Source organism: Frieseomelitta varia, unplaced genomic scaffold, assembly GCF_011392965.1.
Source record: "Frieseomelitta varia isolate USP_RPSP 00005682 unplaced genomic scaffold, Fvar_1.2 scaffold_556, whole genome shotgun sequence".
NCBI classification, from domain to species: domain Eukaryota; kingdom Metazoa; phylum Arthropoda; class Insecta; order Hymenoptera; family Apidae; genus Frieseomelitta; species Frieseomelitta varia.
Window position 1 is genome coordinate 49,599 of NW_025110319.1, and position 23,271 is coordinate 72,869.

The 23,271-nt window shown below is 36.0% G+C and overlaps 3 protein-coding genes across 8 annotated transcripts in view; all 3 read left to right on the forward strand.

Moving 5' to 3' along the window:
* LOC122533830 (protein numb) overlaps positions 1 to 15,873 on the forward strand; it is a 54,325-nt gene extending 38,452 nt beyond the window's left edge. For 3 of the 5 annotated variants that reach the window (XM_043663913.1, XM_043663912.1, XM_043663909.1), the window contains 9 exons: positions 7,360 to 7,524; positions 8,407 to 8,478; positions 8,564 to 8,782; positions 8,909 to 9,095; positions 9,182 to 9,439; positions 9,881 to 9,901; positions 10,675 to 10,860; positions 11,024 to 11,544; positions 11,651 to 15,873. In XM_043663913.1, the coding sequence (XP_043519848.1) occupies positions 7,387 to 7,524; positions 8,407 to 8,478; positions 8,564 to 8,782; positions 8,909 to 9,095; positions 9,182 to 9,439; positions 9,881 to 9,901; positions 10,675 to 10,860; positions 11,024 to 11,544; positions 11,651 to 11,959 (1,911 nt within the window). In that variant the 5' untranslated portion in view covers positions 7,360 to 7,386 and the 3' untranslated portion in view covers positions 11,960 to 15,873. Of the gene's footprint in view, positions 1 to 6,864; positions 6,884 to 7,359; positions 7,525 to 8,406; positions 8,479 to 8,563; positions 8,783 to 8,908; positions 9,096 to 9,181; positions 9,440 to 9,880; positions 9,902 to 10,674; positions 10,861 to 11,023; positions 11,545 to 11,650 lie in introns of those variants that run through there. The other 2 variants (XM_043663911.1, XM_043663910.1) reach the window with 2 other exon arrangements.
* Positions 15,874 to 16,918: 1,045 nt separating this feature from the next.
* On the forward strand, positions 16,919 to 18,749 carry LOC122533833 (sperm mitochondrial-associated cysteine-rich protein-like). Its single transcript, XM_043663916.1, has 2 exons — positions 16,919 to 18,045; positions 18,203 to 18,749. Exons 1-2 carry the CDS (start codon positions 17,884 to 17,886, stop codon positions 18,419 to 18,421), a joined length of 381 nt encoding a protein of 126 aa, XP_043519851.1. The 5' UTR covers positions 16,919 to 17,883; the 3' UTR covers positions 18,422 to 18,749.
* Positions 18,750 to 19,334: 585 nt separating this feature from the next.
* Positions 19,335 to 22,388, forward strand: LOC122533827 (radial spoke head 1 homolog). Of its 2 annotated transcripts, XM_043663904.1 has the most exons (5): positions 19,335 to 19,795; positions 20,406 to 20,632; positions 20,736 to 20,843; positions 20,940 to 21,143; positions 21,700 to 22,388. In XM_043663904.1, the coding sequence occupies exons 1-5, from the start codon at positions 19,648 to 19,650 to the stop codon at positions 21,844 to 21,846; spliced, it is 834 nt and encodes a 277-aa protein (XP_043519839.1). In that variant the 5' UTR covers positions 19,335 to 19,647; the 3' UTR covers positions 21,847 to 22,388. The 2 variants fall into 2 exon arrangements, with proteins under 2 accessions (XP_043519839.1, XP_043519838.1); XM_043663903.1 differs by having other exon boundaries at positions 20,736 to 21,143.
* Positions 22,389 to 23,271: the final 883 nt, after the last annotated feature.

A 23,271-nucleotide genomic window follows, 5' to 3' on the forward strand; every position in this document is an offset into this window, starting at 1 on the left:
ATTATAACATGTTATGCTGTAATATACAATATATAATATGTTATAACCTATGTTGTGCCTAATATAACCTATATTCTAGTTGAATACATTGACATTTACTATGTTTATTATTAAATTATACTACAGATTAAAGCTGTAATAACTTTTAAAGAAAGTAAAATTTTCTACAGTGTCAGAAAACGACATTACTTGTAGGTATCCTTAACCCCTTGCGCTGGCAATTGATTGCGGACCATAACGAGGGACCGAACCGTACACAATAATTCGTCGCTTTCTTTTTGAACTCGTCGGTACGATATCATTGGATAGAAATAATTGAGGAGTAATAAATTTATTATTTGTTTTGCCTATTTTGTTTTACTTAAATATACTTAAAACTGAGAATATATTATAATTTTGAAACAAAAAATTCTCGACGTGGATTAGGATAAGTTTAATTTGCTTTTTGCATTGTATCGATTAGCGTCAGATTTCCCAAGTTATTTTCAACTGCATATATTCTTTGTCTTGAAACATTCCAAAATGTGCCAAAATTATAAATGTGTGTACATAATTTTTTTTACCTAAATTTTACAATAAATAGCAAAAGCGAATTTTCTACGACGAGTACACTCGACACAAACATTTAAGGGATTAATTACTCGGACTCTGACGACATTGAAAGATCACGTCCAAAAAAATGGGTAATCGACTCGTTGTTTGCTTCTTTTGACGCGATTAATTTATCCTTTGCACAAAGAAGGAAATGCACGATGAATTGAAAGGGGGAAAAAAAAGAAAATATATGATGAACCGACTGAAACGGAACGAGTGCTGATAATGAATCATCAGGTGTATGCGTGATGAGAACAAAGTTGCGCCAATGTTACCTCGTGTATTGTAGTTCATTCTCGAGCGATTACTCGTACATCTATTGTCGTACAAGTGAAGAATTATTTCAAAAGACACCTTCCAAATGTACGTTAAAAATTGTTAATGTAACATTTATCTAAGATCTTTATTTTGTAAAAGTCCAAGGCACGTGTCGATGCTTTTTATTGAGCAAAGTAGCTCGTTTCAAAAGCGCCGGACATTTTTTGCAGAATGACTCACTCACGATCACAGACCGTTCCATTCAGAATCTTTCGGTGTAAAAACGATCATAACTAATCAAACTAATAGCATAAACATCCTATGTATTCCTGAATGTAATTACGTTGAAATATTGAATTGCACATTCATTATATTCGTTCAATATTGATTAAAGAACTCAATTCTTTCATTGCAATAGCATTGGAGGCAACATTTATTTCTTATAGAGAATGACATAACAATGAGAACACGAGTAAGAGTGCGCGACCCTGCAATCACTCAACGTGCAATTGAGGGACGACTTTAAAAGAAAATACGATTTCATAGATTGGCTTCGTTTCCTTGAGACGTAATTTTATTCAAGTATCGAGTGATTACAAGCTCATTCTTTTTATATCTAACGGATATTACCAAGAGATGGCAAGATTATTGCGAGGTTATTTAAATTTATGAAGGAGGACGACTTAAGAAAGTAGAAAGAAAAGAAAGAAGAGGATACAATCGATTCGTTCTTAGTTTTAGAATTATAATTAATTCGTCGGGTCAATCGCTCAGTCCCTGGTAGTGCTCTGAAATTTCATGATTTTGTGACAGAGTTTCTTCGCGCGAAGTTTCGTTTCACCAACTTTTATTTTACGAGAAACTTTTTGTAACTTTCTGAGAACTTCCGGATGGTTGAGACGTTATTCATCGTCCAGCTCATGGGTAAAGTTCGAGAAAAAGAAAGCTACGAGTATCGTCGGAGATGTCGAACAAAGCGTGCCCAGACGATCCAGCACAGTGATTCACTCAGTGAATTTTTCCTTTCTTTCTTTCTTTCCCTTTTCTGTTTTTCTAACTATCGTCGATCTAGTTTCGAGAATTCAATTTCCCCTCTTCTCGTTTCATTAATCGATTAGTTAAAGTTGAAAATCGGTAAATTCAATGGAATATGATACTATTTGACACCGTGTGTACCGAGAGTGCGTGATTGGGAGAATAACATTCACGCACATAACTTAACTTGGGGTTCGTTGATCACGAAATAGCAGCGTTGATAGCTTTTCATTAGTGAATCAGTGGGCGAGCGTAATTCAATCGGCGAATCCAATCGTAGATCGCACAACAGTTGAATCTTACGGGTCGACCAACCCGTCACAATTTTATTTCACCTTTCATCAAGAATACTTTCATCTCCAATTGCCAATCGATTACGTTACTACTCGATATTATAATTACGCGTGCAATTCAATTATAAACATGTCCATTGAGAGAACGTGCTCTCAGATATCCAGTGAAAAGCACAATTGTACCGACGACGATGAAAAATTGTCGATAATTTAAACTGATAATTGCGTTGTAGATCTAATTTATATATAAACTATATAGTTATAGATCTGATTCCTTTATAAACTATATAGTTATATATAAGTTATTAACTTGTATATGTTACTTATAACTTGTATAATTATATATAAGTTGCTTACTTATAATTTATATAATTATATACAAGTTGCTTACTTATAACTTATATAATTATATAAGTTACTTACAACTTGTATAATTATATATAAGTTACTTACAACTTGTATAATCATATATAAGTTACTTACAACTTGTATAATCATATATAAGTTACTTACAACTTGTATAATCATATATAAATTACTTACAACTTGTATAATCATATATAAGTTACTTACAACTTGTATAATTATATATAAGTTACTTATAACTTACTTATAATTATATAATTATAATATTATTTACTTATAACTTATAATTATATATAAATTACTTACAAGTTATATAATTATATATAAGTTACTTACAACTTATATAATTATATATAAGTTATTTACTTTAACTTATATACAAATTATAGATCTAATTACTTATATATAACTTACTTTGTTTAATTTATTTATAAATCTAATTTATATATTATTAATTTATACAAGCTATATAATTATGGACCTATATTTCGTCCATTTTGTGACGAAATCACATCCCCACGTCCAGTTGAGTACCATTTCTTCTTGCTACACTAGTCAAAAAAAAGATCCACAAGTTTGGCACAAGATTTCGCCAGAACTCATTGCGAAACTCTCGTCATATGGCCGTCATATGAGTCGTCGTGTGACCACTTATCGATCCTCCTCGGAACGATGATCTGTTTGAAGTGCAGGGAGCGGCGGTGCACGTGGGTGCCATCTTGCATGAATCGAATCTCATCGCGACGATTCCCTTGGCTCGTTCTGATTCTAACGCTCTCGTAAGCCTATTACCAGGCTAAGCAAACAGCCTGGGTAATCGGATTGGGATCAAGAGTGCTTGCTTTCGCACGTTTTAACCATTAGCCCAGTCCTCGCGTTCGATTGCCATCGCTTACTTATCGGGGGAGGAAAAAACGTGTCCTCGAGTTCGGTCGCCGCGCGATTATTTTCATAGCGGTCCGTGAATTGGTTCGTGATCGTTACAGCTGCCGAGATTCATTATTGTTCGACGAACGGGAACTATCTAGCCTTCAGCCAAGGATCGTTGCTCGAGTACGTGACAATATTTGCCTGGTCTTGGAACGCGTTTTCTGCAAACTACGCGCGAGACGCGTAGAGATCAAATATCGCGTTCTAGTGTTGTTTCGTTGTCGACTAAGGATAATAATTCTATTCGGACGCGTGGATTGTATGTTTTTGCGTTTGAGAGAAACCTTTCTAAATTTAAAAATAAATAAAGTAAAATTTATTTTGTACCTTTTCGTATCGCGGTTAATTAATTAATTTTAATAATTTTAATTACCTCGAAAGTGAATGATCTAAATATATATAGTAGTAATAAACTTTATCTCGGCCTTAGAGCCATGAAATGTGGACTTGGTGTACATATTTGTTTCCTCTTTTCTCACTCACTCGTTTCTCTCATTCATTCCAATTATCGTTACAGCAACGCTGTATTAAAAAACTATGTTGCTTTGACTATTTTTAAATTTTACATACATTTTACTTCTGTAAACTTATTTTCTATTTTCTTATCTGATCTAAATATATATATATATATATTTTTTTTTTGCAAAATAAAAAAGATGGGATAAACTGTAAAGTTATTTATATAATATTACAATTTTCTAAAATATTATTCTTTAATTAATTTTATTATGTAAAAATTTATGGGATAAACTGTAAATTTATTTGTATATAATATTACAATTTTATTTCTAAAATTGTGGTTTTAGTATTAATTAATAATAAAAACGTACTAAATACCAACGCACCTTGAATCTGACTCGATTTCGAAGATTAAGTCGCTCGCGCTGTGAAATTCTGCTTGCGCAATTTAAAAAGAAAAAAAAATGGAAAAAATCTCTAATTAAAAAGTTCCTAACGCCTTAAATTTGACTTAATTTAAAAAATTAGGTCACTTACGCTATAAAGTTCTGCTCGTCCCCTTCTGCATCATCTTCCTGTAGTTCGTTGCTTGCAGTATGATTTGTTGCTTACACAATTTTTTCTTCCTAGAAGAGGAAAAAAAAAATATACGGTGAGAGAACATCTTATTAAAATTCATACGTTCCTAGAGAATTTCGTATGCATGAGATCTAAAGTCTTATAACCTCTCGCCGGAATTTCTTAGCTAAAGTAACGTACACTATATAATATATACCTTGATCAATAAAATCTGTATGCAAAGAGCATAAATTTTACTTTTTTTTTTTTCCTGAAAAGGAAACTAGATGCTTTCTGCGCAATAATGCAATATTTGTGACGATATCAATGACAGTCATCTACGTATCTATGCATGTAATATGAGTTTCATAAAATTTGTCCTAAAAAAAAAAAAAAAAAAAAAAAATGCTTACATAACGATACAAGTTAATTTCCTTTCCGTACACAATTTCAAACATCTCGACACATCGTCATTTACAATTCCAAGTATAATGCCAATATTTTCTCTGTTCAATGGATCGAATAAACGACGAGGCGATGAAAAGGTGGGATTAAAAGATATCGCTCGTTCGCTTGGGAATTCTCGCACCCCATATTCTCTCGCTCGAGGACGAAATATTTACGATATCTATGGTTGTAGGGTCTTGATGATATCGTTGAGGCTTGTTATTTAGCTCACGAGGATTTCACAAGCCCACGGTCTTATATTTTTTTAGCTTCTTGCTTTTGCGTTTGGTTTATCAGTGAAAAAAATCAGAAATTTGACGAGCTGAATGATATTACATGAGCCAGTTGCGCAACAAATGTTTAAAACATCTCTTCTCTCTTCTCATTTGATCTTGCGACACATCTTATTGATTATTGTGTTATTATATTACACATGGTATTTATTGATTATAATTATATTATCACTATATCGTATTAATTATGATATTATTATAATTTCTAATATAATATTATTTCTTAATTATAATATTATTTTAATTTTTATAATAAAAATAATTTTTTTATACTCGTATTGTCATAATATAAAGACTATTAAGTGAAAAAGAATTAGGGAATTTTTGAATGAAACATCATATTAATTATAATATTATTATAATATTAATTATAATATTGTTATAATATTAATTATAATATTGTTATAATATTAATTATAATATTATAATTTCTAATATAATATTATTTCTTAATTATAATATTATTTTAATTTTTTTAATTAAAATAATTTTTTTATACTCGTACTGTCATAATATAAAGACTATTAAGTGAAAAAGAATTAGGGAATTTTTTAATGAAACATCATATTAATTATAATATTATTATAATATTATTTTAATTTTTTTAATTAAAATAATTTTTTTATACTCGTACTGTCATAATATAAAGACTATTAAGTGAAAAAGAATTAGGGAATTTTTTAATGAAACATCATATTAATTATAATATTATTATAATATTATTTTAATTTTTTTAATTAAAATAATTTTTTTATACTCGTACTGTCATAATATAAAGACTATTAAGTGAAAAATCATAGAATTTTATTAACATGCCGAAATAATTGATTTTGATAAAATTGAGAAGTTGAATTAAGCAAAATAATTAACCTGAATACCGACAATGAGTATTTGCTCATATGCGACAAGAATGAAAAATGAAAAATTTTTTTTACCTGTCTAATTATTATTAAACTATTATTTTCCATTCTACTAGCCATTTAATAACGTATTGTACTATCGAAAACTGGTGTCGAAAACTCGAATCATTCACGTGTATCATTTCTAAGTTAGCTCGTACAACTTGTACAAATTGTCAAAATATAGCGTATCATCAACGAAAGAATCAGATTTTTGAAAGACGAAGGAACGTGACCCTTGGACAAGTTTAAATGTACACACCACGTCTGGTCGTCCTCGAGAGAGACCTATTTTATTTTAATACAAAGAAGACGTTCGATCGCTCAAACGACACCTTTTAAAACCTATGTACAAGCGTACTTCTGTTCATCAGCAGAATCCGAAGCAGAAAGAAAAGACAGAGACGAAAGTGAAACGAAACAGAGAGAAGACTTTCTCAACCTCGGGTTCTTGGATCCGTTGGCCGGTTCTTAGGGGTGACGATTTAGGAGGGGTAGATCCTCATGCTAGGGGAGAGTTCGTCGGAGGGTTCTGATATAAAAGATTCGTTGGGAACCGAGGCCAAGATTCGATCACATGCCATTGTAAGACCTCGACTCTGTTCTGTCAGGCAGGCCAGACACTAGTTGCCTTCTATTTTTTCTTTTTTCTTTTTTTCTCAAGGCCAACTGTTAACGACTCCTCGGGGAACTCGAGGTCAAAGTGCTCGTCCTCTGGGAACATTCGCAAATCTCCAGAAACGCCATGATGGTCCGTGTTACACACATAATCATCGTGGAAGAGACGAAATCTAAAATTTTGCGGTGGCTTTTCTTTTCTTCGGGCCATATTTTTCTTTTTTTTTTTCTTTTTTTCTTTCACTTGTTAGGTGACATGTTCTCTGAAACACACGCTCCATCTATTTCCGGAATTCTGGAACATTTTTAACGTTAGAACCAATCGAAGAGAGAGACATTGAAGTAAAAAAAAGAAAAAAAAGGAAATAGAAGAACTTTGTACAACAGAGCATACTAAGCTTTTATCTACATACATTTTACGAAAAATTACTTAGACCTCTAAGAACACACTGTTTCGCATTTAACAGAAATTATAAATTGGCCATTTCGATCGTTTTTTGGTAGCTCTGCTGTTGATATATCGAAGAGAAGAATTAATCTGAACCTCCTCGATTTGTTTACTTGCCGATGATGGAAAATTGATCTCCAACTTCTTTTGTATTTTTGCAGAAGCGCGAGAAATCGCCGGGAAAGAGGATGGACCGACTACGACGGAGTTTCCGCGATAGCTTCCGACGGCGAAAAGATCCCCACGTACCGGAATCGAGTAAACCGCATCAATGGCAGGCAGATGAAACGGCTGTTCGCTCAGCTACTTGCGCTTTCCACGTTAAGGTGAGGTTTCCTTCCAAAACCGGTTTTTTTCTCATCTATCGGCTAAACTTGAAGTTTGCTTTGCCAATAGATAAACTACTTCATCTATCAGCTAACCTTGAAATCCGTTTTGCCAATAAATAAGCTGCTTCATCTATCAGCTAAACTTGAAATTTGCTTTGCCAATAAATAAGCTACTTCATCTATCAGCTAAACTTGGAGTTTGCTTTACTAATAAATAAGCTGCTTCATCTATAAATTTGAAATTTACTAATAAAAGAGCTGTTCAATCAGCTAAACTTGAAATTTGCTAATAAAAAAGACTGTTTAATCTATCAGCTAAACTTGAAATTTACTAATAAAAGAGCTGTTCAATCTATCAACTAAACTTGAAATTTGCTTTGCCAATAAATAAGCTATTTCATCTATCAGCTAAATTTTAAATTTGCTAATAAAAAAGACTGTTCAATCTATCAGCTAAACTAGAAATTTGCTTTGCCAATAAATAAGCTGCTTCATCTATCAGCTAAATTTGAAATATACTAATTAAAAAGGCTGCTTAATCTATCAACTAAATTTGAAGTTTGCTTTGCCAATAGATAAGCTACTTCACCCATCAGCTAAACTTGAAATCTGAAAGCTTTCCCAAACTTACACTTAGACATGGATTGGTAAAAAGTATTCGTATGCATCGCATGCGCGAGAACTTGCAATAGAAAATCGAACAGCCAACAACTGTAAAATTGGCACGTACAGTCGATACTCCAATAATAACAAGCATCCTATTATACTTCTCTTGATGCACAATGCCTTGTCTCTTGTAAATCATTCTCTACGTGTCCCTCGAGCCACGCCTCTTCTTTTATTACTTCGTCCAATTAATTTTACATTTTTGTAATACAGTACCTAGGATGTGTCGAGGTGTTCGAGTCAAGGGGTATGCAAGTGTGCGAGGAAGCTCTGAAAGTGCTCAGGGTAAGTTAAAATTACCTTAGAGAAGTTTGACTCTTTTGAAAGAGTCAGAGTGACAGAATGGATTTTTACAAGAAAATTCTTGCAGAATTCGAGACGACGGCCTGTACGCGCGGTGCTGCACGTGTCGGGGGACGGTTTGCGGGTCGTCGAGGACGAGACAAAGGGGCTGATCGTCGATCAGACGATAGAAAAGGTTTCCTTTTGCGCTCCGGATCGAAATCACGAGAAGGGGTTCAGTTACATCTGTAGAGACGGCACGACCAGGCGGTGGATGTGTCACGGTTTCCTCGCGTTGAAAGAGTCGGTACGTACAAAATTTCCTTACCACTGTTTTGTATCGGAGATAAATAATTTTTACTGTTCCCCGTTTGAAAACGAAATTCCACGACGTTGGGAAAGAGAGCAATTGAAACGACTTGTCTTTCTTCAGGGAGAGCGTTTGAGTCATGCAGTGGGCTGCGCTTTCGCTGCCTGTCTGGAAAGGAAGCAACGAAGGGACAAGGAGTGCGGTGTCACGATGACGTTCGATTCGAAGACTTCAACCTTCACCAGGAGCGGCAGTTTCAAGCATCCGTCTCTGACCGAACGTTTGCAGGATTCGCGCGAGCGTGCCGTGGGTCGGTGTTTATGGCAGATGTAGATCGTTGAAAATGAAACAGGATCACGTCCGTGTATCTTCAACAATTGTCTGCGATTGTTGTAGATGTACCTCCTATGAAGCAAGTCTACAATCCTTTCGCGATCGAGAGGCCGCACGCCACTCCCTCGATGCTCGAACGACAGGGTTCTTTCCGCGGTTTCACGCAGCTGAACCAAGCGTCGCCGTTCAAGAGACAACTCAGCTTACGGATAAACGATCTTCCTAGTAATTTCGAACGTACACGTAGCCACAGTCTCGAGCCGACGGACTTGTCACGGTTGCCCTCTGCTATGTCTCACATCGTACCTTTGAAGCCACCGGGTAAACACTCTTATTTGTAACAATTTTATACTTGTACTACGATAACTTTCCTTTCTTAATTTCGTAATTATATAATTCTATAATTTCCAATGGGAAAGTAACCACGCAAATATATCTGCGATCATCTTATCCGATGCTATACTTCACACGTAGAATGTAAAAGTATATTTGTATTGATTGCAGTTGAGGAATTCGAGTATTACGAGTATTACGAGTGGAAGACAGATTGGAGATTTGAAATATATCGTTGAACATTTATTATATCTACCGTGTGATTAAAAATTGAATACATGATAATATTTTCATAATGATACGTTAAGATCCTCGGCTTAGAGTCGTCTAGAGATATTCTAAGAAATCGTGCTTTAAATGTATTAATATATCTAAAACCACTCTCAACGAATATCGAATAATGTGAATAATTCTTCATTTTTGCAACAGAATTCGAAGGATATGACGAAGGTCATTATTCCCTATTCTGTTAATTGTCCATTATTGCCTGATCCTCCTTTGATGTTCTTGGATGGTGCTCGTTTCTTTTCTCCCTTGTGTTTAAATATACAGTTGTATATCGTACGACAGTCTATTCGTTTAAATATAGTTAAACGAATTGATAGAGTAGAGAAAGTGGAAAGAAAAGTACAACGTTCTTTAACGATAGCAAACGAAACCTGTAGCTCTTTTTAAATGTCTTCGTTTTGAGAAGTACCTTCTTGCTTTGAGTTTTATTTTCTGAAATGGTAGTTCGTTTTTTACACACAACAGAAAGACAAAATGATGTCGGAATTTACAGGTTTGTACTCTTTTATTCTGCAAAATAAATGAAAATGATATTGATTATTTCTTAGGGTGAAATTTATTTAAATTGAATCATAATTATATGTGTATAAAATTATGAATTATCTACAAGAAAAAAAAACATTTCATTACCTGAAAAATTGAACACTTATTTAGTACTTTAGTACTCCAAATTGTTTGTTCCAAAATAAGATCTTTCTTATTCTTTCAAATTCATGAAATGATACAAATCTGTAATTGTCCGAACCATCAGTTTCTATTAACGTATTGTATACCACTGTTAGACACTTAACGCGTGTTCACGTATTTACAGCATGCGTTTTGTAGTTCCAAGCACCAGTTCGAAGCACCAAATTATGATATATTGACAATGTTCGTTACCCAGAAATTCACAGAACTCGATTGTACTAGAATTTCGTTTTTATATATTCTTACAGTCAGTCCGATACCTGAAATATCGCCTGGTGGCCAAGACAGTGTATCAGCGATGTGTCAGCAGCTTTCACAAGGGCTTTCTCTTCTTTCAAGCAGCGACGACTTTGGACCAATTCCTACGCAGAGCAGTACAAGCTCTGTTGCTAAGCAACTGTTCAGTAGCACCACTGCTAACAAAACTCCACCAGGTACATTGCGAATTTGTGCCAGAATCTTTTTATCACAGTGACAATTTGTGACAAACTCGAGAGAATAAAAGTAGAATAAAATTGAAAAAGAATTTTCCTTTTATTTCATTCGTTACTCAAAAGAATGAATTTGTCAAATGCAAATCCTTATATTTCCCTGCAGTGACGAGCAGTAACTCCTTGGATGAATTAAAGCTGCAAAACGGTCCAAGTCTGAACAACAACAACAACAACAACAATAACAACGACAAAAACGACGATCTCAGTAATTTGAACCACGTTGGACCCAGCTGGCAGGAAGCTTCGTCGCCCGTTCTGGCATCGAATCACAGGCTCACGCCGATTCTAAACAAAACCAGCAACATCAGCCCCATTCTTCCAAGGACGAACGCGCCTTCGCCGATAGTTATGAGCACTCCCGCACCAACCACTACCGTAGGTGTCTTTGGGACACCGCCTTCGGCCAGCCCGGCCTTTAGCACCGCGTCTACGTCTTCCTTAGGGAACGCGTCCACCACAGCTGTGAACAGGTCGTCGATACCAGTGACTTCTTCGATAACACCGAAAACGAGTTCACCGACCACCAGCGTGGCGTCTGTCTCTCCGGCTCTCTCTGGCAGTATTATCAACGATACCAGCCAGATTAGCCAAACTCCAGTACCCAATACTATATCCACACCAGCGGTGAGTAAATTTTGAGCTTGTTAGAGTTAGGTACTTGCCAATACTGATAGACAGACTTTGTCACTCTATGTGCTATAAGTGTAATTAACCTGTTTTGCCGTTTCAGGTGCAGCCAGTTTCAACGACAGCCACGTTGCCGAAACCAGAGCAGTGGCTAGGTAGTATAACCAGTTCGGTGCCATCTTCAGTGCAATCTCCTTCTCAGGGGCAAACGAGCCCTCGACGAGCGCCACCGCTTCACGCGCGAGCCTTGTCGCTCGGTTCAGCAGCGATGGGACAGGCAACCAGGACCGGTCCCTCGGATCCCTTCGACGCGGAATGGGCAGAGATAGCGGCGAGAAACCTGAGGCAATCGAGCACGACGAACCCCTTTATAATGCCAAACGCCACCCAAGCGTTCCAGGTACAATTGTAGCGCCAGGAGTTCGTCAACAGCGTGGCCAAGTACTTCCGTTCGAGTACATAGTGACGGCCCCACGTCCGTTCTCCACGCTTCGATCTCTCGCATGACCGGAAGTATTACACGTAGAACGCTTCAACCTCTGACGGAGTCGCGAGGATTCTCTGGCAAGAGGATAGTATTCCGGTCGGGACGAGACATTGTAGATTCCAAGCATCGTACTTGGACGTAACGAAGATTCTTCGAAGAGGAAACGAAGAGGAGCGGCGTATCGATCTCGAAGAGATATGTTTAGTAGCAATGATGATGTAGCAGCAAATGAGCACAAAACACGTACCCGCAAAGAAGCGTCGTTTCTTCTTTTTTTTTTTTTTCTTTTTTTTTTCTTTAGACGTTAGTAGATTACGCGCACACAGCCTCGATGACCTCGAAAATTTGGATACGAGAGAGGAGGGACAGAGAACTTGTTAGAATCGTGTCTTTGGGACCACGCGCCCTGATCGCGTTGGCAAACGTGGATTTTATTTGGATACAAGGGGTCCAGGTCGGCCGATCGATCTGGATCGTACGATAACTGTTTCTAGATGTCGTCGCACATTGTTCGCAGAGGAAGCTAGATTACCATCGCTCTGGTAATCGATAACATTAAACTTAAATGTCTGTCACTGAGAGTACTTAATCGAAACGAGGTGCAACAGTAATCTCGAGTAGTTTAGACTGAATACGGTTATCGTCGTTCTCTGCATGATGAAGAAAAATTTCTACGCACCCAAGATTATGCCGCACCAATCTGATGTTTTGTCGAAAATAACAGTAAAAGAGAAAAAAAAAAAAAACGCCGAAAAATATATATATATATAAAAATATAAATATATATATCGTAAAAGATATAACGATAAATTAAAACACGATGCTGGTAGCATGGTCCGCTCGACGAAAAAAAGTTGTTATTTTCCTTGTCGAATGGTCGATGGGCGGGCAACGTGTACGAATGAAAAATTCTGTCGAACTTACCCGGCTCGAGGTATCGAGGAATTGACGAGCAAGAGGAAGAATTTAGATAGAAGAGTAGATAGAAAGAGAGAGAGAAAGAGAAGGACACCGACGTGTGTGCAACCCTTGGCCATCGATTTTAGGCCACTGAAAAATTTTCAATAGATCTCGTTTTTTTCTTTTTTTTTTTTTTTAACGTTATCTAGAGAACGTATTCACTCGTTCATTGGGACTCGACACTCGACTTGATTTAGCGGGTTTGCAATTTCGGTGAAAATACAAAAATACACTGTCCTAATTCGATAGCCAGGCGTTTGCGACACGACTGAACACCAAAATGGCGGACTGTGATACACACGCGAGGAGATGTGGCGTGGCCAGTACTTAAACGCGATGGACGGGAAATTCGGCCGGTTGTCGCAAATCTTTTGCTCAGAAAAATAAAAAAAAAAAAGGAAAAAAAGAAAAAAAAAACAGATGAATTGCTGAAAACTTTCCGTCTGGTAAACGTGAAAGCAAGCGAGCTTGGGTTAGCGCAGAGTCTATCGTTCCTTAGCCGACAGAATTAATCACACGAATCCTAAATACACGCATACACACAACTTAGGGTACTTACGAGCAAAGATTAGATGTTAAAAAAGAAAAAGAAAAAAAAAAAAGTTTCTAGAGTCAGTACGTTACACGCTATCGTTGTCTAAATATCTAAATATGTAATACGAGCAGTTCGAGCTTTCCAGCGGCCACGAGGAAACACGCGTGAGATACAGACTAAAGCGTTCGCAACGTTTGTTTGGGCGACGCCGTAGCCTGTAACGCAAGTGAGAGTTTGACAGATTTGAAGTTTTTTTTTTTTTTTCTAAAGGAAAATTTGATCTGCGTTGTATATTCTATTGCACTGTCTGCATCGTGCAGGCGTCGCAGACATTGTCTGCAGACAAATATCTACGTTACAAGGTTTCTATATACTTGCGGATCTGCACAATCTCACGATAACGCGTTGTAGAATGCAAAACGGAATATCTGTAAAACGTCGCCGTTTAGGAGATAGTTCACGCAGCTAGAACGCTTGCAGAAAGGTGCTTCCACTTGAAACCACACAGAGAGAGACATAAATTGGAAAAGTAGATGCAAGAGTGACGATGAGATACTCTGCAAGGCTCGTACTTTCCGCGAGCCAACACGAGAGCAACGATACACGGAGTGACGTTCTGACGTGAACTTACAGCACTGTACGGTTTGTTATATAGTTATGTCGGTGTTGAAACGATTACGGAGGCATTGTCGGATGCTCTCCACGTCCTATATATAAAGATGAACAATGATTGGGGTTGATGTTGTGTCTTACAAAGCTTCTCTGAGTCTTCAGTTGACGATCGAGCTTTTCGTTTCTCCAAGTATACTGTAATCGATGATGATGATACTCAACCCCTTGCCGTGTACGTTCTCACGTTCAAAGAGGAACGAGGCATATAGTTATTCCCTTTGTTTTTGAAAAAAAGAAAAAAAAAATGGAAATTCTTGGAAATTGGTTTGACCGAAGGCTTGAGTAGAAAGTACAAAGTACGTAGAAGCTCTTTGGAAAAGATCCAGATGAGAAGAACAGGAGACGAGGGCAATTTACAAAGTAACTGTTTGCAGGAGATTTTTCTACTCACGTAAGAATAATAGAAGAGGACCGCATTTGTATCAGACGGCATTTTAATTACTTAATTTAATGGAAAACGCGTGTGCGTGATATATTGTTGAATTGGTCTTGAAAATATTCTTATAGTTCACACACACATACACAGAGTTCTCTCAAATGCCCTTATCCCGTGACAAATGTGATAAATCCACTCTTCAGACTTTCCTCAACCGTGAAGATTCAGAAGGCATGATACCAAAATGCCATATGTCACGTCACGTTGCGAGGGGTTGACGTCGAACGAGGGGCAAGAAGAAGGAGGTAGAATGATCTCTCGTCGCCGACGAGAATGAGGGTACGTGTTCGATCGTTGTTTGAACGACGAATCGTGTGTGTGCATCGTATGTAAATAGTAGTTATTTAAAAAAGCAGAAAAGAGAAAGATGACGAATAGAAAGGCACGGATAGAGAGAGAGAGAGAGAGAGAGAGAGAGAGAGAGAGAGAGAGAGAGAGAAATTGAACGGGTAAAGAAAGAGAAGAAGAGTGAGTGAAGAAGCGTGCGTGTATGAATGTTGAGTAAGAAGAGAATGTTCACCGAGCCGACGATGATCCTAATGCAAACGGAAATGACGTTCTTCGTTGCCGAGATTTTTCGTTCGAGTTGTAATTCGTAAGTTGTCCTTGTAAATAGTTCGTTTAGCGTTTCTCAGCACAAATCGCGTCATTACTTCTATATTTTAGGAATACTTTGTACTCGATGACAGTGCGTATGCACGGATCTGCTCGGAATGGATTCGGTCTGCTCGAAATTTTTTGGCCCTTCTCGTTCGTTTCGCGCGAGCTGGCATCGGTCTTTGAATTCTGCACAATTCTGTAACCAAACGTGCAAGGCCGAGTTTGAAAAAAAAAAAGAAAACAAAAAAAGAAGAATCAAAAATAAGAAAGTCGAGCCTCGAGCAGTGTTTGAGTTTGTTCGAGTGATCGGTCAATTCTGAACAGACTCCCAAGCAACTGTGTCATCGTGGGACGGAACGCGTGATCGTATAAGAGGAGATCCAACAACCCGATATCGTTCTCGATCGTTTGGTGGCGAGGTTTGAGCTTCATCTTTCGAGTTACCTTCTGTCCGTCCGGCAAATCAAAAGCAACAGAAGTGAAAAAAAAAAAAAAAAGAACGACACGCGAAAGAATGGGGAAAACGAATATAAAGTAAAGTAAAAACGAGAAACGATTGTCGAGAATAGCACAAAAAAACAGCGATCGCCAGATACATTTCGCAGAAGTTGTACGGAAGAAGGAGAAACGCGTGAAAAGGAAAAGGAAAGGAACGTTGGTTGATCGATGTACTTAAATATTATTTAACAGCGCAGCTGGCTTTTTCCTCTCTTTTTCACACTTTTTTTTTTTTTTATTTCTGTCTCTTCGTTTGGGAAAACGAACTGGCAAAGCACTCGTTTGGATTGATTTGCGTCGTCTGAAACTTAACTGATCCGAAAACGATGCTTTGCGAAACGATTCCCGATCCACGTAGCTCGATTCTCGACGTTAGTTTCAGAGAACGAGCTACGAAAGACTCTATTGTACACAATAGCGATTTGTTTATGACGTAATATTATCGTCGCCTTAAGTACTTATTATTTTCTCGTCTCTATCTTTCCACGTTTTCTTTCCCTTTGTATCGACGTACTACGTTCATTTGGCTAGAGTCGAAATCAAACTGAATGAGAACGTCTCAACTTTGTTTCTGTTCCAAGCGTTGTGATCGAAACCGATCAGATTTGTTTTTATTATCGGTATATTGTTCTTTTCCTCCGCCTCTGCTTCTGAGCAAAAAGGCGAGAGCAAGGATGAAATTAATTTGTCGCAACGAGTAGCGAGAAGCGACTGAGAAGTCGATCGAAGGCCAGCGAATTTACAATTGGTCAAATTGTTGAACGCGAGCACAGCGGAAACTCTGTAAATTAAAGAAAAAGAAGCAGAAAGAATATAACGAACGAGGTGCACAACGTGCCAAATTTGAGAAAAGTGCAAGGAAAAAAAAAAACAACAAAATTCGCGTTGTCTGCGAATTCTTTCGAACAAAGGACATCGTGCACGCTTCCGTGGTTGTGTTGTACATAATAGTGTTCGCCGATCGATTCCTTGGATCAATGTACGACTGCGTGTATATTTCGTGAAAGTATCTTTGTTTTACAATGTATCTGCCTCTGTAAAGATATGATTTATTATAATATCTGTTGTGATTACCAGACTGTCTTCTTTCATTGCTCTGCAACGTCTTCATAACCCTTGCGCTTGAAACAAAAGCTTTTCTTCGCGCAATGTTCAACTCGATGACTCGAGTAACCTCGAAAATTTCAGTAAGTTTTCTTCGATACGAAACCGATCTTCTCTAAAACGATTCCGTGCAAATTCGTCGTTCGAAAACGATAGGGGAGAAAATGTCAACGACGTTGGAAGATGCACTGTCCATGTATCCTCCCAGCCACCCTTCGCGTTGCGAATCGCGGAGAACCTGTTTTCCAATGTGTCCACCGTGTCCAAATATTCAGCCGCCGATCAGCGGCACGTCTTCGGTCCGTTTTCAAGTTACGCGCACATGCAACGGGTACGTTGATGGAATATTTTTATATTTCGAGTACAAAGACATGCGTGCATGTGTATGTACGATAATGTTACAGATTCCTTTTCACAGACCCAAGTATTCACCCTGCTATTATCCACGATCGATACGCTGCCCACCACCGGAGATCCAACCATCGAAAATAACCCCTCGTTGCGCGAGGTTGTTCGACTCTCGCGGAAGGTCAATTTGTTTATATTTATACTAATAAATTATAAATATTTCTGCTCGTTATGCGTGGAGAGTAACTCTTTGTTCGCGTATTTATATTTTTTGTATCCTTTCTTTTTTTTCTTCTCTTTCAAGTGTAAAATTTTGAAAGCAACAAAGACGTAAAATACATAATTTGTACTTAACTATAACTTTCTTGTTTCTTGTAACTTCTGCGACGAATAAACAAAGAATTATATTGGATTAAATACTGGAAAGGAAGCAATCGGACACACCGCGTGAATATGTCCGATTTAAAAACAAAAGAAACGTAATCGATACGAGGACAAATGTATAAGTTGTCGTGGTATTAAAAAAAAAAAGATCCTTTCGAAATTTTTGTGTGATTTTATCATTTTAAATTTCAAAGTTGTTTCGTCATCGATCGAATACAATTTGTAATTGACAAGATGCTGTACATTTGATATATTTTTCTATCGAACGTTACCTCCAATCTTCGTGGGAATAAATCCTCCGATAAAATAAAAATGCCTTGCCACGAGGAAATAGGGTGTTGCCCTAGCACTCTACCTCCGGTGTGTTATCACTGCAAGCCTCCGCCATTCTATTGCCCAAAATACGGTTGTCCACCTCCTCAACAATATCCAACACCTCCGAAATGTTGTCCTCCTCCGTGTTGTCTACCTTTCGTACGTTTCAAAATACTTCAAATTTCTAACGTTAACCCTCTCAGAGCACATACTCGTATTTTCGTGGAACTTCTTCGTCTCTTTCCTCGATGCACAAGCTCTTCCAAAATAAATGTTTCTAATTTTCACTGACGAACGATTTCTATTTCATTTCTAGATATGCAGGCAACGTCCAGAAACACCAAAGCCACCTTCGTTGTACGTCGTTAATTGCTTACCACGTCCTTGCCCAGAGCCACCTCAGTGTCCACCATCAAAAATTAAACCGCCACCATCCTCCGTACGATACTGCGTTCGTTGCACGTGCGATGGATCCACATACTCACCCCTGTATTTCTCTGATCCACCCAACTGTCTCCGTACGAAGTCCTGTTGACTGTCGGGCTTCAAAATTATACTATACTTCGTATTTTTAATTCTCTTGGTGTGTAAATTACTAAAAAATTGAGACCTCTCTCTCTCTGTGCTGTATATTATCATTATTGGATCAATTCTACTTGGTTGAACAATTTGTATAATTTCTGACAGTGCATTGATCGTAACAATTACTCCTTACACTAAAACTGCTTAAAAAATTGAGATATCTCTGAGCTATATATTATCAGTATTGAATCAATTCTATTTGGTACAATCTCTCACATGTAACATTTGATTAAATTAAATTACTCCTTACACTAAAACTGTTTAAAAAAAATTGAGATATCTCTGAGCTATATATTATCATTATTGAATCAATTCTACTTGGTTAAACAATTTGTATAATCTCTCACAGTGCATTGATTGTAACATTTGATTAAATTAAATTACTCCTTACACTAAAATTGCTTTAAAAAATTGAGATCTATCTCCGAGCTATATATTATCATTATTGAATCAATTCTACTTGGTACAATTTCTCATAGTGCATCGATTGTAACATTTGATTAAATTAAATTACTCCTTACACTAAAACTGTTTAAAAAAAATTGAGATATTTCTGAGTTATATATTATCATTATTGAATCAATTCTACTTGGTACAATCTCTCACAGTGCATCGATTGTAACATTTGATTAAATTAAATTACTCCTTACACTAAAACTACTTAAAAAATTGAGATATCTCTGAACTATATATTATCATTATTGAATCAATTCTACTTGGTTAAACAATTTGTATAATCTCTCACAGTGCATTGATTGTAACATTTGATTAAATTAAATTACTCCTTACACATCTACATAACTAAAACTACAACAATATGCATAATTTTACAACTTGTATAAAAGGAATTACACATCCCGGAGACAACTTCAGAGATACCTTTTCACATCTTTGTTTACGTTGAAGAAGTTTGATATAATGGTAGAAATTCCAGAGATTCTTGGCGAAAGAGGTGAAGAGGAAGTAAATCCGCTGGGGGTAATTGTTCCTGAATATTGTTTTCTCAATTCACATGAAAATAATGGGAATAATTTTACTTTCACGATTTACAGTAGCACTCCAAATTTATTAAATTCATCGTGATTTGCCGTCGGTGTGTAATTTTAGTTATACGAAGGTGAAAGGAATGAAAAAGGCGACAGACACGGTCGTGGAAAAGCTTTACTTCCAAACGGCGACATGTACGTCGGACAGTATTGCAAAGGATTGAGACACGGCCGAGGACTTTACGTACTTAAAAACGGTGCTCGTTACGATGGCGAATGGAGACAAGGCGTGAAATACGGCCAAGGAACTTTTTGGTACCCTGATGGAACGCGATACGAGGGTGAGAAACGACGAATAGTCCAGTCTATTGGGAAACGATGACAGAAAATGGCCAATTTTGGATCTTGCTACCAGGATGAAATTTTTACGAAACGGAGAAAATCGGAGGAGCATATTATTAATTATTTTATATTAATTTTATTATTAATTATAATTATTATTATTAATTTATTTTAATTACTTTTTTTATTTTAATATTTTTTTTAATTTATAATTATTATTAATTTATTTTAATTATAATTATTATTATTATTTATTTAATTATAATTATTTTATTAATTATAATTATTAATAACCGTGTATTTTCAGAGATTTAAATAACTTCCCATAAAAAGTATAAAAGTTTCTATATTCCATTGTATCATAAAGGCTCCTCTATTTCTTGACTTTAATATCTCACGTTTCAATTATTCTCTCGTCGGTAGTTCTAGCGTTGAAGAAATTTCCATTTTTTCCTCCCACCCTCCTCGTTTTAAAGCTCACATTTTTAAGTTTCACGAGTTTATATAATGTATAAATCTTCAATTTTCGTGAACGTGCAATTAAAGAATACAAAGTACAAACAGAGAAACGTTTGACAGACTGTGCGTAGATTGAAACGTGTTTCGCAGGCGAGTGGAAACGTGATATGAAGTACGGCTTTGGCGTATATTATTACGCAAACAACGACGTTTACGAAGGCTCCTGGAAAAAGAATCTCCGACACGGAATGGGATCTTATCTTTACGCCGATACGAACACGAAATTCATGGGCACGTGGATTAAGGATCGAATCCAAGGACCTGGACAGCTGATCCATCCTCGACATCGTTTCCACGGATTTTGGGAATTGAATCTGGTGAGTCAATGCAAATTATTCGTTACGTAAACATTTCTCAAAATCAGTAATTAACTGATTTTTCAAACTCGTCACAATCATAAAGTGAAACGTGTCACCGCAGCCTTATGGACGCGGGTGTTTCACTTTTGAGAGCGCTTGCATGCAACATGGACACTACGTGCACGTGAAAGATCCTGATTACGAGGAGACAAAGGAAGAATATGTCGAGGTGAGAGTCAGTCTTAAAAGCACACACTTATCTCTCTTTGTTTTCTTCTCTTTTCTATTTTCTCTCAAAAACGAGTCAACCGTGGTTTCAACGCAGAAAATTGAACCTGCCGCGTTGGAGGCTGACGAAGAGGGTGAAAAATTGGAAAATGCCGAAGGCGCAAAATTGGTGGAAGCTAAACCTGTGCCATTTGAGCCACCTCCTTTGAAGAAAGGTATTATCGCGTTGTGGAGAGCACGTTGCATCACGCCCTACAATCCTGATTTATTACCGCCCGAACCGGTACCGCTACAGGAAGAGGTAAGAATATATAGCCAGTTCTTTTTCAGTAAATGATATTTGATATCAACGTAAACGATATATAAAATTAATGATATATAAAATATATAAAATAAAATTATATATTATATAAAAAATATATAAAATAAAATTATATAATATTATATATAAAAATATATAAAATAAAATATATATTATGTATAAAAATATATAAAATATATATTACATATAAAAATATATAAAATAAATAATATATAAAATTTACTCCCAAAAAATAAAAGTAGGAAAAAAACGAAGAATAAGATTTAAAACGATCGCTTGTAGTCCGAGAAATATTTCGCAAGTATTCTTATCTGACAAATTGTCGACTCTCTGCGTTCATTAGTAAAATTACGATATCCTTACTTTATGTAATATATCCGCTTATTTGATGCCAACGATTGAGTTATTCAACGAATTGTCTTCCACGAAGCTTAACAAATAAATTGCGAGTTGGTTCCGTGATACAACTCTAATGACAAGGAAAAGAAAATTTTTAAAAATTCTAATCCAATCCCTTGAAACGCACGATTTTTAGGTGTCCGTGGATTCTCTGGTAGATAAATGTTCGGAAGATTTAGCAACGGCACCGGAACAATACTTAAAGTATGAAGACGAATACGAAGTTGAAATTGGAGATTATTACAACGACGCTGACTACAGACCATCCGTTGAAACAATTTAATTGGACAAATCAATGTTAAATTTAAAATAAGACGTAAGGCTGATCTTCTCTTCAATTGTAAAACCTTTTCTCTGCTCTGGTGCATTAAAATATTTCCAAGCAGTGAAAAATAAAAATAATTATAATACAAAATGAACTTGTACCTTTGTTTTTAAGCACTTTATTTAGGAAATTATAATAACAAATGTGCGTATGTGCCCATATTAGACAATGTAAAGAACTTATTTTATAGGCACGCGTAGGTCTTGTCCGAAAGTTGCATTCGTCAAAGTGTTTGAAGTATGTCTAATGTATGTATATAACGTGTATTACATTGAATATATCAGCAACAAGTAGAACGCGAATACGTATTCATAATATTATTTAATTAATAGCTAAGCGTACGCTCAAGATAATTGTAGTCTATTCAATTTTACTCCAAAGATCAATTTTATGTAGTTTATGTAGATACGCAAAAGATTTTGTGTATTTTCTATATATATATATATATATATATATATATATTTAATATATATATATATATATATATATATATATATATATATATATATATATATATATATATATATATATNATATATATATATATATAATATATATATATATATATATATATATATATATATATATATATATATATATATATATATATATATGTTCTTGAAAGCGCAAGCTCGCACGTACCGTTCGATTATTTAATTCTTTTTTTTTTTTCTTTTTCCCTTTTATGCCGTACAAGCGTATGTATTTCAGAAGTACGTTCGTCGATGATAACACGTACGTAGACAGATGGGTAGATAGATAGATAGATAGATAGAGATAGGTAAATAGATACAGACAGAGAGAGAGAGAGAGAGAGAGAGAGAGAGAGAAAGAGTGATGATTTCGAAGTATATTTACAATATCCGGTTGATCCGGACTTAAATAGGAAGACGAAAAAACGTTGCTTTGAAAAGTATAGATAAAGAATTAATATATAAGTGGAAGCAACCTTTTGTTTTTTTTACATTAATAAAACGTCGAGAGATACAATTTGCTTTTCCAATCGAATATTCACCATCCTCCACTGTATTAACCTAAATACCAATCAAATACGAAGATTTTTTTTAAAAATCGTTCTTTCTAACAAATACTAATAAATACTGGCATTCAAAGAGTCTCGAAATACTAAAAGGAGCGTGTATTTTTAATATACATATGTATATTTTATATATATATATATAGTTTATGTATATCTATATATATAGTTTACACCTTAATTTTCAAATGAGTCTTTATAAAACGGTTGTTCGACTACATTGACATAAAGGCTCAATGGAGGTCGAAAGGTTTTAAAAGGACGGAGGAGAGGGCAAAGGAATAAAAAATCATGTTTTGCGAAGTAGTCGCAGTCTTTCAACAATAAGCTATTTATACAAGTGAACGT